The following is a 17,335-nucleotide window of genomic DNA, read 5'->3' on the forward strand; positions in this document are numbered from 1 at the left end:
TGCAAAGTGCCATTCAACATGAGTCGTATGGTTTCTTTTTACCCTTAAGGTCGGGCACTGTACTTTTTGTGCTCTCAACCCATACAGTTAGCAAGAGGACGAGCAGAGAGGAATGTAGCTTCCATTTCCTCTTTGTGCGCTAAAAGCTCTCTCCCGTTTAATCTGCTGTATCATTAATTGGGTTCAGTTTCCTGATCACATTCCAATTCGGGTGATTATTATATTTGCCTTGCAGCAAAAATAATTTCCTGCTAATTAATTTTTACTTCCCGCTTAAGACTGCTTCGCTGTATATTCTCTAATGAACTTCCTCATCTATCTAGCATGAGGTGGTTGCATTTTATAATGTGTCATTCCTCTGGTGAACAAAATTATTCCTCCACATATTATAGCTGGCAAACCATTTGGATACAACCAGAGGAACAGAGCTATAAAAATGACATATTTCCTCGTTCTTTTTTTCAAAGCTAATATTGAGGAAGCATTCAGAAATAGGTATGGGCACATATATGAAACAGGGGGTCATAGGCTGTCTTCAGGCAGTTCCAAAACCCTTTTCTGAACACGGACATTAAAGGGATGTGAAGAGCCTGAATATATGTAAAAGATAATTGCTTTAAATTAGATACAAAGAAAATACAAAGAAATAGTAACTGTCTTTATTTTAAATATTTTAGTTAAAAAGATCTTTTTCTTTTGGGGAGATACATTTAGTTGTCATGGCTGCAACAGACAGGCCAAAAATCAGAGGTGGATACAAGGGGTTTTTTTAATTTGTTTAGGCTTGTGTATTAAGCAGGTAAGATCAATTAATAAGGAGTAAGTGTTTAAGTTCTTTTTGTGTCAATTGTAAGGATACATTGAGCATTGGTTAATTCCAAGGATTTAATTGTGATACGTAAAATACAATTTTGGTAATTTGTTATTTTGGAGGCTTTCATACAATAAATGATGATGAGATCATTTAGTCTTTGGGTAGAAGGTAGCCCCACCTTTCTCCCAGCTGGAGACCCCTTCCTCAGAGCTAGACTGATGCAAACATAGCAGATGAAGGAGTCTGCTCTCAGCTGTGGAAAAGACATGAGTTATCGTACTACAACACCAGTGAGGGTATCAACAACTACCTTGTACAACTGACAGTTGGAATAAATCCATAAAAATGAATAAACACCTCTCATTCTTTCCTTATGAAAAGGGAAAATTCGGAGCCGTGTCAGCACTGCCAACAAACTAGCAAGCCAGCCCTAGCTGCTCACAGGGTGGTCTAACTTACTGTGCTAAATTACTGCAACCTAAAAATGAAGTGTTTCACTCCTTTTCCTGCTTGCACAATCTGGAATGGAAAAGTACTTCAAGAGTTTAATGATACTTTCATGGCATCTATATCAGAAGTCATCACACCTTATATCTGAGTAATCTCCTGTGTGTATTCAATTACCTGAACACTCGCCTTGTTGACAAAGAGGGCCTAGGTGCTTCTGTGCTGGCGACAGAACAACTGTGATAACAGTCACAATTACATGGGCTCAGGGAAGGGGAACAAAGAGATACCAGGATCTCTGCATGTCTCTATTATGTTTCTATTGACTGGACCTATAGTCTGAGAAAGCCTCAGCAAATCTAGCTAGCCTCACAGATTCTGCAGTCCCAGTCACTCCTTTCATGACTATATGAAAGCCCATACACTACAAGATTTGTTCGGAGAAGTTTATCTTAAGTCTATCATGAATGAAATCAAGCTAAACTACATATTCACCTGCTCTGTTCAGCCTCCTGCTCTTAGTAATGCAGACTTTTTCAGGCTGTGGCAAAGTGCGTTTGTCAAGTGCAGAGGGTCTTTCAACTTTAACAGGCCATAGTTGAAACTCAACATTGAAATGAAGGTGCTATCTGGAAGTTTATAGTCATTGATGTGCAAGTGATGAACGGAACTATTGCACATTCAGGATGCTCTCCATAGCCTTGTAGTACATCATCCAAGAACTTTGGCTCGTTATTAATATCAGAAAAAGAGACTGCTTTTTAGCTTACCCCAAGCCAGCTAACCCAAACATCGCAGCCAGGAGAACAAGTTTCCAAGTGATTGGCACAAATGTCTCTCTAAACAGTGCTACTTCCAGATCAGCAGTAACTACAAAGCTTTTCTCAAGTGATCTTATTCTTAGGTGTGCAAAACTGTTTGGAAAGAATGGGTTGTCAAATGAGATTGCTGTTAGCCAATTGCTATTATACCAAGCAGTTACAAATTTCGCTCTTATTTATCAGTCTATGTCAGACTTACCATATCCAACAGTTTTCACAGTACCTGTCTGCTTCTAGAACATGTTTTAGTCTGGCATGGCTGTGGATCAGATGCTAAAGTCTGTCTGGCAGAAAACCTCCCCATCCTTCCTCCAGGATTACTCAGTCAGGACTAATTAGGAGTAGAAGACTTTGGATCTGGGTATCTGAAGAGAGAATACTATCACACTCTTCTAGGTGAAAAGTAAAGGCACAATGGAAGATAACCAAAAGACTGGGCAACCGTCAGAAATGGCAGTCAACTAGAATGGGTGACCAACTAGAAAAAGGTGCTACTTACATCTTTGAGAAAGGAGCAGATCCAGTAACTGCAGACCAACATCGGCTCACTACCTGGAATGATCATGAAGCACATCTTGTTGGGTGGTGCCTAGCCATCTGCAAATACATGAAGGACAAGAAAATAGTATAGGATGGTCATCACATATTTATCAACTGCAAATCATGTTTGAACAGTTTGATTGCCTTTTATGATGATGGTGGTCAAGGGAAGGGTGATGGATGTAACGTGCCTTGACTTTAAGAAGTTTTAGTCCCTGTAACATTCTCACTGGCAGACAGAGGAAGCATGTGCTGCAGAAAAAGACTGTTAGATAGGTTGGGTCATTGGACTCAAAGGGTAGTTAATGGCTTGATGTCTGTTTGGCAGAATATCTTAGGTAATTACTGGGGACAACATTAGTCAATATCTTCACCAATAACCTGGATCATGAGACAGTGTACCCTCAGCAAATCTGTGGATGATACTAAAATGGAGAAAATGGTCAACACATGAGATAGTACAGTGTCATTGCAGAGAAGCTCTAGGATTGGGCAAAATAAACCTCATGAAATTCAACAAGGAGTGCTAAATTCTGCACCTAAGCGAATAACCCCATGTACCAGTAAAAACATGAACTGGCTAGCTGGTGCACCATGAAGGACCTGCAAAGGTCCCAGGTGAATAGGAGACAGTGGTGGCCTTTAATCACCAGGAGGGCAAACTGGACTGGGCTATGCTAGGATAAGAGCGAGCAGATAAAATGAAATTATGCTTTTTATTATGTTGGTGCTGCATACACCTCTAATTCTGCATTCAGTTTTGGACTCTGCAGTTCAAGAAGGACAACAAAAGCTGGAGTCAGTTTAGCAGAGGACTAGCAAGAGCTGTCATGGGCCAAAAGTATGTGACCTTTGAGAAGAGGCTGAGGAACCTGGGCTTCTTTAGTCTGGCAAAGCAGCAGCTAAGTGGTGGTCTAATAGCTGCCCACAGTAGCTTGAACGTCAGTGGCGCAGGTGGCAGAACCAAATTCCTCCTGGTACTGCCAGATGGTACAATAAGAGGCAACAGCCCCAAGATGCAGCTTGGCAGATTCAGTTTGGACTATAGGAAAAAGTTATTCACCAGAAGGGTAGTGTGCCAATGGAGTAGCTTACCCAGAGGTGTAACAAGGAGAATTATCCTTCTTGAAGTCTTCAACTTGGTTAGAAAAAGTGGCGTCTGACATGGTACAGCATTTGCAACATTTCTGTGTCCAACCAGCATTTCCAAACAACCTTCTGCAAATAAGAAACTTGAAGGAAAACTGGAAGAAAGAAAGATGATGTACCCACATTCATGGGCTTGCCTTATATTCTCCTTCAGACTGATTTGCTCTTATGGTGGTGTATATACAGGCAGTGAAAGTAAAAATAATGACAATGCACTGGAGACAGCTATTTTGTCAACTGCAGCAGAAAACAATAACTTGAATAATCATAGGCCACTAAATTTCCTTTATGTATTTTCTGTCAAGCTTAAGACTTAAGCTAGACAGAAGCATTTCAGTCATCAAAAGATTAAGCTGAGGTGCTCCAGGAAAAATGTGTGCTCAGGGCCTCAGGACAGACATGGAGGATATCCTTGCTAATTTTACCTGGGAAGATAATCCCATCTTGCAGAAAAGGACACAAAGTGATAGAGGTCCTTTTCATGATGAGAGCCATGGATGCTGCATAAATGTACTTGCAGGTTTTTCTGTGCATATTGGGCACAAAGCTCTCTGCAGCTGGCCGGAGAGAAAAAATGATTGAGAAAAATCTTAAGCTGGCCTCGTTACTGTTGCATGTCAAAACAGCCATTTGACAGCTTTAGTTTTCACCAACAGAAATAGTCACTTGCAGATCATTTTACTGACCTAAGATCACAGACCACTATGGTTTTGGCCACGTTGCTTCCTCCCATATGCCTGTGCTGAGGTAACAGGAGAGGCCAGTGTATGTTTTCTACTACTGTAAATTTTTCTTGAACTATTTTTATATGACTCATGTTGGGAATGGCAGAACAGCTCAAATTACATACTTCTCAGTCCATTAAGTTAAAAAGAAACAGATTTAGTTCAGGTTGTTTATCAGGGCATTTAGCAGGCTCTGTTGCTGTTCTTAATTATTTGATAATTTGCAGGTCAATGGTACTATAACAGAGGTTGTCAGTACTTTGGGGCAGAAATTGGAGGTGCTACAGAGGTGCAGAGGGTAAGCTGTGTTACAGACCCAGATTTCAGATGGACCTGCCTGTCTGTCCAGGATAGAGCTGTAACAAAAGGCTTTATTTTCTTTGTGTTTTCCTCCCTCTTTCACAGTCCATGCTGCAGTCAAGCAAGTCCTGAAGGCCAGCTCTACCTTTCACATCATCTTTTAAGCCTCTCTTAACACCTTCTCAATAACCTTGGAGGGAACATTGCTTGTCACATGCCACATGTTGCCACAGGGTACCAGTGTGATAATGAAATATTTCCTGTATGCATCCCACCAGGAGAGAAGAATCGCAGTTCTGCTTCTTACTACGATTTATTTTTTTTCTTCTGACAAAGGCAGAACCTTGATTTCCAATTTATTTCTGGGCACCAAATTAAGTAACTGGATACTCTGCTTGAGTATATCTTTAATTACTATGACCAGGCAATTGTGTGTCTGCTATTCTTTTAGAAAAACTTCTCCAGACTTTAAATGAAGACAGAGAAGGCCCAAAACAATTGCAATGGAGAATTTGTTTACAGGCTATCACTAGAAGAGACATAATGCTTCCCTTTATCATCACTTGTCAGAGCAGTGACAGCCTCTAAACCTCCTGCCCGTGCATTATTCTTTATTTGTCATCACCTGTGCCAACTCTTGCCCTGGCAGGTGCCTGGCATGTGTCAAATGTATGATTTATGGGTTCATTTGATCAACACTGTGAAGAAAAGAATGATGTATTTTCTTTTAAATTCCAAATTAGACATTTACTCCCCATATCTAGTTACAGGGGCTTTGGCTTCTTTATATCCAAAGTGCACCATTTGTATCTCACTGTAGAATTTAAATACTGACTTCTCTCTTGTGCCTAACTCTGAAAGTGAAATTTATGTAATATTACAGCATATAGATGAAAACATCCTACCTCCCTGTTTTATTGTCATGGCAAGCCTGCTTGAACAGTTTCCTTTGGTAATAAATGGGCAGAACGCGTTGTCCCCTGGACATTTAAGGCCTTTTTATTACAGGTTGCTTTCTATTTTACACACCACATTATAATTTCTTTCAGAGAATTTCTTTAGAATTATAGTTTTGCTGTGACATTGATTGATGCATGTTTACTTGGGCACTTGAGTTTACTTCCTTCTAAATGTATATGTGTAATACATAGGTTTTGTGTGTGAGATGTTTCTTCTGGAGATAATATTAGCAACACAATAATTGGGAACTGTGAGAAAATGCAGTTGTACTATGGGAAATAAAATATCATTTGGTGTTCTCTTCTGTGAAGGAAATTTATGGAGTTCTGTGGAAAAGGGCAGTTTATTTTGATATTTTTTGGAAAAGACAAGGTTAAAAAAATCAAAATTTGTTAGTAATCGCAAGCACCTAGACCATTTGTTAATCAAAATTATTCCCATACAGAGAATTTTAAAGTCTCGTCTAGTCTGTTTTAAGCAACACTTGAGCTGTGAGATTCCCAGGTACTGTCTTTGTCAGACCATCTATGTCTTCATGACCCCTGGTTCAAACATGGGCTCTTTTATTAAGTAGCTAGCCTTTAAAGTCAGCTGCTGACCACAGGTCCTGCAGAATTGCCGTTTTGCTTTTAAGAGTGTCACCTATGATAATACCAGTATATTGAGTAATGCGGGAGTGGCTTTAATGAGTTGTTCAACATGAAAGATGTGTTTTTACTACTTATACAAATAGTAGAAAATACGACAGTTTTCTTTAAAACTACTACTGTTCTACTGTCTCTGGCTGTTACTCTGTGTTTGTTTGTGCTTTTAGAGATTGGTAAGATTTGAAACACATAGTGCCACAAGACATTGCAGGGTAAAATACAATATGGGAGTACTTTCATATTGATTTAAGTTAAAAAAAATCATTACTTATGGATCCAAAAGGGATTTTTTCCTCCACTTTAAGATATTTTCATTATCACAACCATATTGGAGTTTGTTGTTGAACTTAAATACTTCATGATGTTTTTGTAGTTATTGAGAATTTTTCCCAAATAAATTCCCAAACTCCCTTCTTGGCCAAATCTCAAAACTAAAGATATGGTAGGTATTGTTACTAGCATCTGTTTGACTATGTTATGACTTATTGTTAGGATATTATTAACATGTAGCTGTTTTAACGAATCTAGATACCTTATGTATCTCTAGTAATCCATATACTTTGATTCATACATAGACCTGATCTTTTAATGTCACTTGTCTAACTGAGCTCTATAAAAATTAACACTTATTACTTTTGTTTCTTCCTGATTACTTCCAGATATGTTTAAATGAGGATGCATTTAGAATTCTGTGTGAACAAGACATGCAATTTTGTTTGTATACTTCTTCTTTTTTGTGAGTTGTTCTTTGAGCGACAAGGAGAAAATAATAAAATTATTCAATCGTGGGACTAATTGAGTAGATGAAAGCAATTTTGGGATATGTGATTCCAGCATCAAAAGATGTGCTGGATGTTTTAATGCAGTTCTTCACAAATCAGATGACATGCTGTCTGAAATGTGCGAAGAGCTGTCTGAGAGAGAGGAAGGAAGGTGGTATAGAGAACTTTTGTTTGTTCCACAGAATTTCACATATTATTCTCGCTAAAAAAATTTAAAATATTGAAAATTTGAGAGACCTCTTTTCCTGAGTTCTCAAGGAACCTGAAGCAATGAAAGGTTAGTATGAACTACCATTGATGTCATGGAGTTCAAGCTCCAATACAACTGATGACAATCAAATTATATTATTCAGCTCTTTTGTTATGTAGCAATTGATATACGAACAGAAAAGAATGTATTGTAATATGATAGTTTACATCATCTCTCCCTGAAGTGTTTTCCTGAAGAGGTAGGGACTCAGCTTTCAGAATTTGTTCCTGCAAGATGCAAAAGGAATGAAATTTAGTCCTTTGTACAAGACTGAATTTTGCTGAATTTATGTGGCCCAAGACAAGTGATAACAATCAGAATGCGTGAAAATAGCGCATTTGTATTAGTTCATTTAAACATCGGTGGTGACCATATTCAAACTGTCTATTGCAACGGCCTTACCTTAGCCATTGTGAGACCTATACTAGTGAAGGTCCAATTCAGGTATGCCATGAATTTCAATACAGGTAACAGAGAGCCTACCAACACCATGAACAATTTAGGTTGTCCAAGTAAGGCTCCTGCTTCCCTCCATCAGAGAGTTTAGGTGCTTCCTTGGTAGCTGCCTTCACGTACAAAGAGGGAAACGACCTAGAACCAGCTCACAGGCAATAGTAAAGCAATCGCATCTGATACATACCAAATTCAGAGCTATATAGTAGGATCCTCTGATCAGCTGGAGTCTCATCAGTGAACCCATCTCTGAGGGTAGGCAGGTGAAGATGGATGGAGGATTTGCACTGTAGCCAAGGTGTTAAGTGCTTGCTCCCATAGTCGGAGAGCTGTGTTCAGGCTGAGTAACCCCAAACTTTTTATTAGTTGATTGTACAATGTGCAGCAATGTGGTCTTGCTCTTGGTGCAGGGTTCCTATACATTATACAGTGCAAACAAACTTAAGACTTGTGGGTGGAAGAGGTCAGAGGAGAAGGGTTCGATGACCTTAGAGAACTACAGGAAATTTCCAGTGTCTGAGGACTAACAGAAGCCACGGTACCTAACAGATTAGGTTTGATTTACTTTGAAAATATGTAATATCCTGTCACTTTGAAACTGTTTCATTTTTCATGGCTATGAGATGATACAATTTACAACATAGAAAAAATCCAGACTGACAGCCCTAACAGACTTTCTTATATTACCTGCAAGGTCTCTGTATCTTTGTTTTTAAGCTCTATTTCCCTTCTTCTGTATTCCTGCACTATGGGAATAGCCTCAATGGAGCTCATAAAAACAGGAAAACAGTTCAATAAATATACACTTTAGACAGTCTTGCACGTGGGCACAAAATTATCTAAGACTTGATTTAACCTCAGTTCAGTCATGATACTGAATTGTAGCTGGTACCTTAAATGAGTCAGAGTGGCACACAACCCTTGTCCTGTGAATATGGCTGGTCATAAAAAGACCACCATTCAAAGACACAGTACATCTCTTGTCGTTGTGACTGTTGGGGGATTGTGTTGGGTTTTTTATTGAGTACATAAGTAGCAAAATGGGATAAAAAAGGGATACCTCTTTTTCTCTTATTTCAGAATTTAAACGTGTATTCTACAATCAACCAGAGAGTAGAAGACAAAAACATTCGATGTTTATCTGAATGTCATTCTTTCTTTTTTTTTTGTGTGTCTCAGACTTGGCCTTCCTCACTTGATCTAATACTTTTCCCAGGCAGTATTATGAACACAAACCACTCTCTTGACTCAGCAGGTATCCAAAGTGTTGAGTTTCTCCTCCAGAAAAACCCAACCTGTTCTGTAATCCTTACAGGCTGATGTTCCCAGGTCTCAGGCTGCTCCCTCTTCTGTGTCAGCATACATCAGGATACCTCAGTACAGAGAAGCATCCCATGCAGTACTCTCCCACTAAATACATACAACTACGCACCAGTATTTCGACTCCTTCCCAATCTGCAGGTAGATTTGGAAACTCTTGTGTGTTGGTCAGCTAGGAAGAAAAGGAGCAGAGACAAGAAGGAGCATGTGCAGGGAGCTCAGTTTCAGCAGAGCTTGATTTTGTTTTAACACAAGATCCTGTATTCTCTACACTGCGACTTGTTTGCTTGTTGCCTTTAATCTATGTGTCAGCATTATATGCTCCAGGGTACTGCTGAATGGTAGACCTTTTGGGTAGTCTGTAGCAAACTTCTTGCAATCTGTAATGATGTAAGGTCTGGATCGAGGCCTGTACTGACCATACAAGTCCAAAGAATTAGTAACTGATACAAGAAGAAATTATAACGTGGCAAACCCATTTCAGTGAGACTTAGCTTGCAACCCCTAGCATCACTAAATGTGGCTTATCACCAATTTTAATTGTTGGAGACTAAGCTTTCCTCTCCCTCTTTCCCTGCCAAATGAAATTACCAGATTTTTCCAAAGTAATGAGTCTCACAAGGTGAGGTGTTATATCAAAGACAAAGGATCAGGATTTCTGTTGTAAATGTATTTAGGAAGAGGCAAAACTGCAGGGTGTTTTTTGTTGTTAGGTCTTTTTTTATGATTCTTAGTGTGTGTTTCTAGTCAGAAGAAAAAATGTTCCCAAAGATGCTGTTTTGTGATACAAACCAAGCCAGGTTATGCAGGTAAGAGAACCTATCAACTACTCTACATTTGCAGCTTAATTTTATTAGGAAGTCAGCTGTCCGTTTGCTTCACACTGGTATCCAACTATTAAGATCTTCCTTCATGTCTGTTTCCCTTCTCATTACAAAAACAATCTAATCATGCTAGTTTAACACTTACTTTTTAAAAATTTCGTTCCTTGCATAGTTCTTCATAATCAGTTGATATAGGAAACCCACTTGGAAAGCACACTGTTTATAAAACAGCATGCCAGAGTGTTTATCTGGCCTTGGGCTGCGGGAACCAGAGGATGGATGAATATCCTGCAGTTGTTTTGGCCATGATTATATCGTGGATGGCAGGTTGCCAGTAGCAACTGCAGTAAAAGGTCCAGAGTGTCAGTGTCTTCCTCTGTGTGATAAAACAGAGAACATTTGCACTTTCCGAACTGTCTCAGGGAGGATTTGTGGCAGATTTTGGAGGACTCGAAGTGATAAAAGATGGAAGTAGATAAGCTGCTTGCAGGTTGCATGCCAACCTGTCCTTCTGTTGGCTCCTCCAGGCCTGGCACCACTGACGCTTTTTTTGCCCTTCTTTCTAGAACATTTAAAAGAGAAGCTGGAGGAATACATGGTCCGTTTTGCCAAAGTGAGGATTGTACGTACCAAGAAACGAGAAGGGCTCATTCGGACCAGACTGCTAGGAGCCTCGCTGGCTAGAGGAGAAGTCTTGACATTTCTGGATTCCCATTGCGAAGTCAACGTGAATTGGCTGCCTCCCTTGCTTAGTAAGTGTATGAGCATTCATCAGCCATTAAAATGAAAGCGTGCAGCATAGCTCAAGCAATCGGAGCCGTGTCCCTCAATAAGTAGGACATACACTGTATAGAAGTATTTGGAGCTCTGCTGCAGTGTCTGAAAAGTCAGTATGAGAGAGAACTCAGAAATGTGGGCAGCTCCATTTTATGGTTCTTGTGACTAAAGAACTGGTAAAATTTTAAAGTATCACTTTGGCCTATTAGAGTTACAATTTATTTTATTATTACTACTGCTGAATACACTTCTAAATCTAGTATTATGCTATGCCCTTACTATACACCTGAAAACTTTTGTTATGCAGGTATTGTACTCTTTCCTAGTCCTCCACATTCCATTAAAACAGCTTTTGCTGTAAATGTATCCAAGACCTCAGAGTTAAATCCAGTAACAACTGCATTCACAATAGGAAGCTGAGAAAGAATGATTTGCTATTGACTGCTTTGCTGGATTCCAGCTGCAGCTGGCAAAGTTCCATTAGTCAAAGAAATGGAAAGAATCAATTGTTGTAGTCTAGGATTTCACTTCAGAAAACAATGTCCCCTTTTCTACACACCTGACTACATGCAAAGCGTATGTGGTATGCAAAGTGAGTGCTTTTTTGCTAGAAAAAAAAAAGAAAATTTCTGAGTTTACTATTAAAGAAATTTGTATTAATTAAAAGAGTGTGTAGGAAGTACATGACAGGATAGGGGTTTACCAATTAATGGTTATTGTTTCTTGAATTTTGTTGCTAGAACTGTTTGGCCACACAATCAGCTGATAAAGCATTTGCGGCCAAGAAGAGATGCTGTTCTGCTAATAAACTGTCACTTGAGACAAAAAAAATACTAGTAACTAGTTTTTCTCCAGATCAGTAACAAGATAATGTACAAAATTCCAAATTTATGTCCTTTCTAGCTTCTATATGAAATTACACATACAGTCTTTTCCCTAGTTACCACTTTGCCCTTAATCACAGCATCAGCATTTTTAAAAATAACCTTTGTATCTTCATGTAAAGCCCAAATGGCATAAAGGAGCAGAGGGAAATACAAGTTTCAACAAGCCTTCCACAAGCAGCTTCAACAAGTACCCATTAAGAACTCTGGAGTACTCTACATATATAGCCACCTTTCCTCTGTTTTCTGATTTTGCCCCACTGCACATAATACATTGCCACTAATGAAAAAATATCTCAAGAAGATTGTCACTTGTCCTCTGAAATCTTTTGCTAAGTTGCTGCAGATGAGACATGGCCCTTCTATTTTGCTAACTTAGACATGGGAAATTTGCAAGTTGCAAAAATGGTTCCTTTTCTTGCTTTCTTGTCTGAAATGAAGGTACATCTGGCTAGGTTTCACCGTATAAAAACTGAAAAATAAACAGAATGGTCACAGAGGATTCATAATTGCACTTAGGTTGAGGTTGGGTATTGAACTGATGATCACAACCCTCAACCTCAAGCCAGAAAACTGGGAAGATGAGAGAAGCTTCATCAGGGACCAAGTCCCAGTTCTCCTTAGTTCTTAAGTGGAATAAAATCTTTTTCATTCCACATAAAGTAGAAATATGTATAGCTAACTAGCCAGAGGATCTAGAAATTAATCTTGAGGAATACTGGAGCGCAGAATCAATAGGCTTTATTTTGAAAGAGAAAGTAGAGCATTGCCTGAAAAAGGACAAATACAGAATGAACACATAGCTAGTATACTTAAGGATGCCCTGTGCCCTGTTTTCCTAAAGGGATGAGAGAACTTTCTCATAACCATTAGGTGGCAAATACTTACTATACTGAAATCAGATGACACCTGGCTACTAATAATAGTAAAGTTAATGTATTTTTGCAAGTGATTATCTAAAGATCTATCTTGTGACTCACTCAGCACTGCATGTGACTGAATGTCATTCAAGGAAACCATGACAGAGGATATACTGGGTATTTACTGCTTTGAAGCTGCTCTATTTTAGTTCTGATTGTATCTGCCATGTGTAGTGAAAAGTCATTCAGCCCTGCTCTGGAGTGAAGACCGCCAGTCTTTGCTGAGAGGGGCAGCGGTTTCCACTGTTCTAAACCAGGTTTTGTTCAAAATGAGACCTTGAAAGTTAGAGGACAGGGAGGTGGTGAGGAAACCAAGAGCAATCACATAAAGACAGTTCTCAAAGTTATTTATGTATCTAACTTCTGTTTTCAGAGTTGACTATCAGTTTTTAGACCAAAGGAAGACTGAGTTATTTCAGTACTTGTTAGGTATCTAAATAGCTTTGAGGAGCTGAGCTGCAGTTGTTTTCAGTTACAGTCCTTTGGTTTGCTTTCTTAAAAACAGGTGCAAAATGGCTTTTCTTTATTTTCTTTAAGCTTTATTTAGTTTATTTCTTTAGCTTAAATGGGTTTCTAAACTGAGATAAGCCACCCTGAGATCTCAGAGAGTTTTGCCTGATGTTCACAGAGCAGGCAGCTGTAGCGATGTAAAAATGTTGGCAAACACAGCTGTTTGTTATCACTCCTCAGTAGTATAAAGTCAGCAGAAGGAAAGATGTGACTTGGGCTCCAGCTGCTGTAGTTGAGAGTCTAGTGTAGTGTGAAGTCGTGGTTATTGCAGGTAAGAAACTGAGTGGCAAACCAGCTGAAAAATGCAGGCACATCTTTCCTTCTGCTGATGTTGCTGTGGGAGCAGTAAGAGGGGAGGTGGACAATAGTTCAGTAGTGCCATAGGCTACTGGAACTAGGTTTGTCAAAACAGATTTTTTTCCTGACCAAGACTGAAAACTATACCATGATTAGATCATGCTTAGCAAGTTATCAAGACACCTGCTGGCTGTAGCTGTTCACCTCCACAACATTTGTATGATGCATTACTTGCCAGTGGGGAGACAGAGAGTACAAGTACTTATGACAACTCAGATAACAAGAGATAATTTGCTGAGCCGCTCAAATGTTGTCACCATCTGTAATCACATATTTAAGTAGGAAAATAAGAGTATTTGCAATGTGGCATTGTTACTTTAACCAGGCCAAATTGAAACAAGCACTTGAAATTAAAGGGGTGCATCTTTCTCATAAAGATAAAAGCTACATTTTTGAGATAGTGACTTATGCAGTATTGCAAACTTATGTTTATTGCCACATACGCACACTCTGCTTGATACTAAAAGTGCTGAATTCAAATATGTATGTATATATTGCTTAAAATTGCTAGGGAGAAAGCTCTAATAAGTTCCCTTTTGTTCCCTCAAATCTGCAAGATTTTTACATGTAGGATGATGCTTATGTGTCTGTTCTTCCCTTTATCTGCAGCATATATGCATTGAAATAATGCATGGAAATTTTCAGACCAGTAGGAATTTGAGACGATGATGAGTAAAGGTGATGGCAAGGAAATTGTAAAGCACTTCAGCTGTGGCTTTCAGTGTCTTGCATTAGGAGCAGGTGGGGTAAAGAGCAATGGCTGGCAAAGGTAGCAGCATGTTCACATCTGTAAAGCTATGATACTACCACTCTTGCGAAATGTAAGCTAGCCTTACAGCCCTTTTTTCTGTTTCCCAATTTGATATTGAGGCTACGTTTAAGCCTAAGAAGTATGTATGTAGAATTCATTATTTTAGGCATACTGAAAGAAACATTGAGGCTGCAAGTTTGATTACTCTGCCTTTTGGTGTGCACAGCTACAAACACCCTGGTTTCTTCAAAAGTCAAGATCTTCCTGTCGTTCCTCATCATCTCTAAAACATTTTTGGGGCTGAGAAGTAAGTTCTGCAGAAACACACAAGAACAGGCAGGTAAGCATCATCTTACTTGCAAAGTTCTTGCGGAGTTGTAGAAATGAAGACTGGGATTGAGTTTGAGCATATTCAAATAATTTTCTCCCCGGCTATCTCTGCATGTGACTTGGAGATTTCCAATCCTTTATTTGAAGGCAGTGGCTTTTAAAGATCAGTAGAAGGATGCTAATATATTATGAGTCTACCTTTGACCTGCCCCAGCCAAATCAATTCCATTTAGTTTCTCTCCTCCAATCAATTTAGAAGAGGGGGATCAGAGACAGATTATTATAAGCCCTATAACTATTAGCAGGACCATCACAGGAAAGAGATTATATAAAAATGACTTTACATAATGATTACAGATAACACTACACAGTATACCAGTGAATGTAATCATATTTGGCAATAGCAACAGTAATGCAGCCATTATGTCTGAGATTAGTTTCCTAGAAATTTGTGAGAGCCTGTGCTTTAAATTTATTTCACTATTAAAGGATAAGGATGTAAAAACCTGCTGAACTTCCAGGCCCAGTAATTTCTCACTAGTGGTCGATCAGCATTGTTCCCCCATTTGGACAGTCTCTAAACAACAACTGAGAATAAATATGAAAACTACAGATGTTTTGCTAAAATAATCTCTTTTTCTTCATTTCAGTTCTTTAGAAGCAAGGAAGCAGAATCTGTATTATTAGTCATTACACCAGCATTACCTGCCTTCCTATCTAAGTGTTCATTCCACACTTACCCCTCTGATTTTTTTTTTGGGTATTATCAAGCACCAGTGAAATCTAATCCTTATTAAAAAAAAAGTTTTCCACATAGGCCCTACAATATATTACATTTTGTAAAGAATCTAGGCTACTATTCAGAGAAAAAGCTTTATTATGCCTAGAATTTTGAGATTTTGTTTTTTCAAGGGTTCATAGGTATTTTACTGTCCTTTCATGCCAATGCAGCTACAAATTTTCCCTGTACTTCCTCACTTCAAACCATTTATTCTTCTGCCTAGTTCTTGCAGTTGGAATATCTTCTTTACTTTCCTTTATTTTATGAGGAGCTCTATGGGATTAAGCAATAGGATTCACCAAAGCAGACTCAGGCCCACCCTGCCCTTATACTAGAGATAGGAATTTGATTTAGCCTCACAGATCTAATTTTTTTAGAAGAGCAAAAAGAAACTCCTTTCTTTAGAAAACAGGTGAGTAAGAATAATACCATGGGGTCTTCTTTGTATCTCAAAGATCGGTACAAAAAAAGGACACAACCCCTGTTTTGTTCTTCATGTTGGAGTTTGCCTTTAATTTGTAGCATTTAGTCTCAAAGCTGGAGACACTAGAGCCACAGGAACAGTAGCTGAATGGTTGCAAGGGCTGATTCACATTTAGGACCACAAATCTCTCTCATGGGAGCTTGCCATACACAATCCCCACAGCTGAAGGTGTATTTTTACATTTTGCTTGCTGGCTTGTTCTGTAACTGACAGATTGGGGACAGCTCAGAGTAGCAAAGTGACAGAGATACAGATGACTGGACTCCTGTGGATCTCACAGGGATATGCCTCCCTTTAAAGAACTGTAAATGCTTCTAATCATTGCCCAACCGCATTAAGTCCACTTTAGATAAAGGTTTGATACAGATTTGAAAAATGAAATTATATGGGGGCCATAGGGAACAAAGCAAGCAATCTTCAAACATCAGAAAACCTGTGGGATTCACTTTGCAGTAATATGATAGATGGCTTGACTAGACATGCAGTTTCCTATTTTCTACTTTCATTTTTCAGACCAGATTGCACTAAACCACAAAACCATCGTGTGTCCTATGATCGATGTCATTGACCACAATCACTTTGGCTACGAGGCACAGGCGGGGGATGCCATGCGAGGAGCTTTTGACTGGGAAATGTACTACAAAAGAATACCGATTCCTCCAGAGCTCCAGAGAGCTGATCCCAGCGACCCCTTTGAGTAAGTAGCAATAAAGGGGAGAGTGGAACATGAAGCAGAACAAGCAAAGAAGGTAACTGTAGCAGAAGAATCCAAGCCCAGAAATTTCCATGTAGGCCACTTCATACTAATGAAAGGTAGTAGAAACAAACTGCTTCTATACAGATTGATAAAACCTCAAAACCAGGAAAAAGATCAGGGCAACAAGTTGCAGAATTCACAAGTTGTGCCTGGAAACACAAACCTTCCCCATCTTTTCTGGCCCAGTGGTTCTACATAAAAGAAACAGGCACATACTTGTAGTTAAGAGAAAGTATTGACATTGGACAAGGAGTGAATGTGACTACAGTTATTCTGTTTATTCCACAGAGCACTTCCTGAACAGATTTCAGTTTAATGTTTTCTTTGCTGGAGATTGATGCAATACATGCATCAATAGCCAAGCCCACATTCTGCCAGCAGATGCTTTGTTTATGACTGGTGATATTGCTACTGTATATGTATTGCTGTAACTTAAACACAGGGCTGTCAAACCTGAACAGTGTCAAGCTGATTTGTAAATATTTTTTTATAAGCTAGCCTCCAATCCCAGTGTTGTATAGATCAGCTCATCACAGGAATGATCTTTTACTTTCCACAAAGATAGAGCTTCCTTTTTCCGTCTTCCTTTTTCCGTCTTTCTTCTTCCTTCTCTCATGTAAGGATCAGCTAGGCTTAATCCGCATCAGCAGAGAGCTGACAGACAGACAGACATGGTTCAATGTGGCAAAGTCTCCAGGTCCCTCGCACAGCACACATCCTAGCAGGGCTGGCAGCAGGACTGGCTCTGATAC

General features: G+C 39.2%; 1 protein-coding gene across 1 annotated transcript in view; it reads left to right on the forward strand.

The window, feature by feature from the left end:
* The window catches only part of GALNTL6 (polypeptide N-acetylgalactosaminyltransferase like 6), a 513,294-nt gene that overhangs the window by 405,478 nt on the left and 90,481 nt on the right, over positions 1 to 17,335 (forward strand). Inside the window, exons 5-6 of the mRNA XM_069787019.1 lie at positions 10,599 to 10,784; positions 16,340 to 16,523. Of these exons, the coding sequence (XP_069643120.1) occupies positions 10,599 to 10,784; positions 16,340 to 16,523 (370 nt within the window). The remainder of the gene's footprint in view (positions 1 to 10,598; positions 10,785 to 16,339; positions 16,524 to 17,335) is intronic.

This window comes from Haliaeetus albicilla, chromosome 1 (genome assembly GCF_947461875.1).
Source record: "Haliaeetus albicilla chromosome 1, bHalAlb1.1, whole genome shotgun sequence".
In the NCBI taxonomy this organism is placed as follows: domain Eukaryota; kingdom Metazoa; phylum Chordata; class Aves; order Accipitriformes; family Accipitridae; genus Haliaeetus; species Haliaeetus albicilla.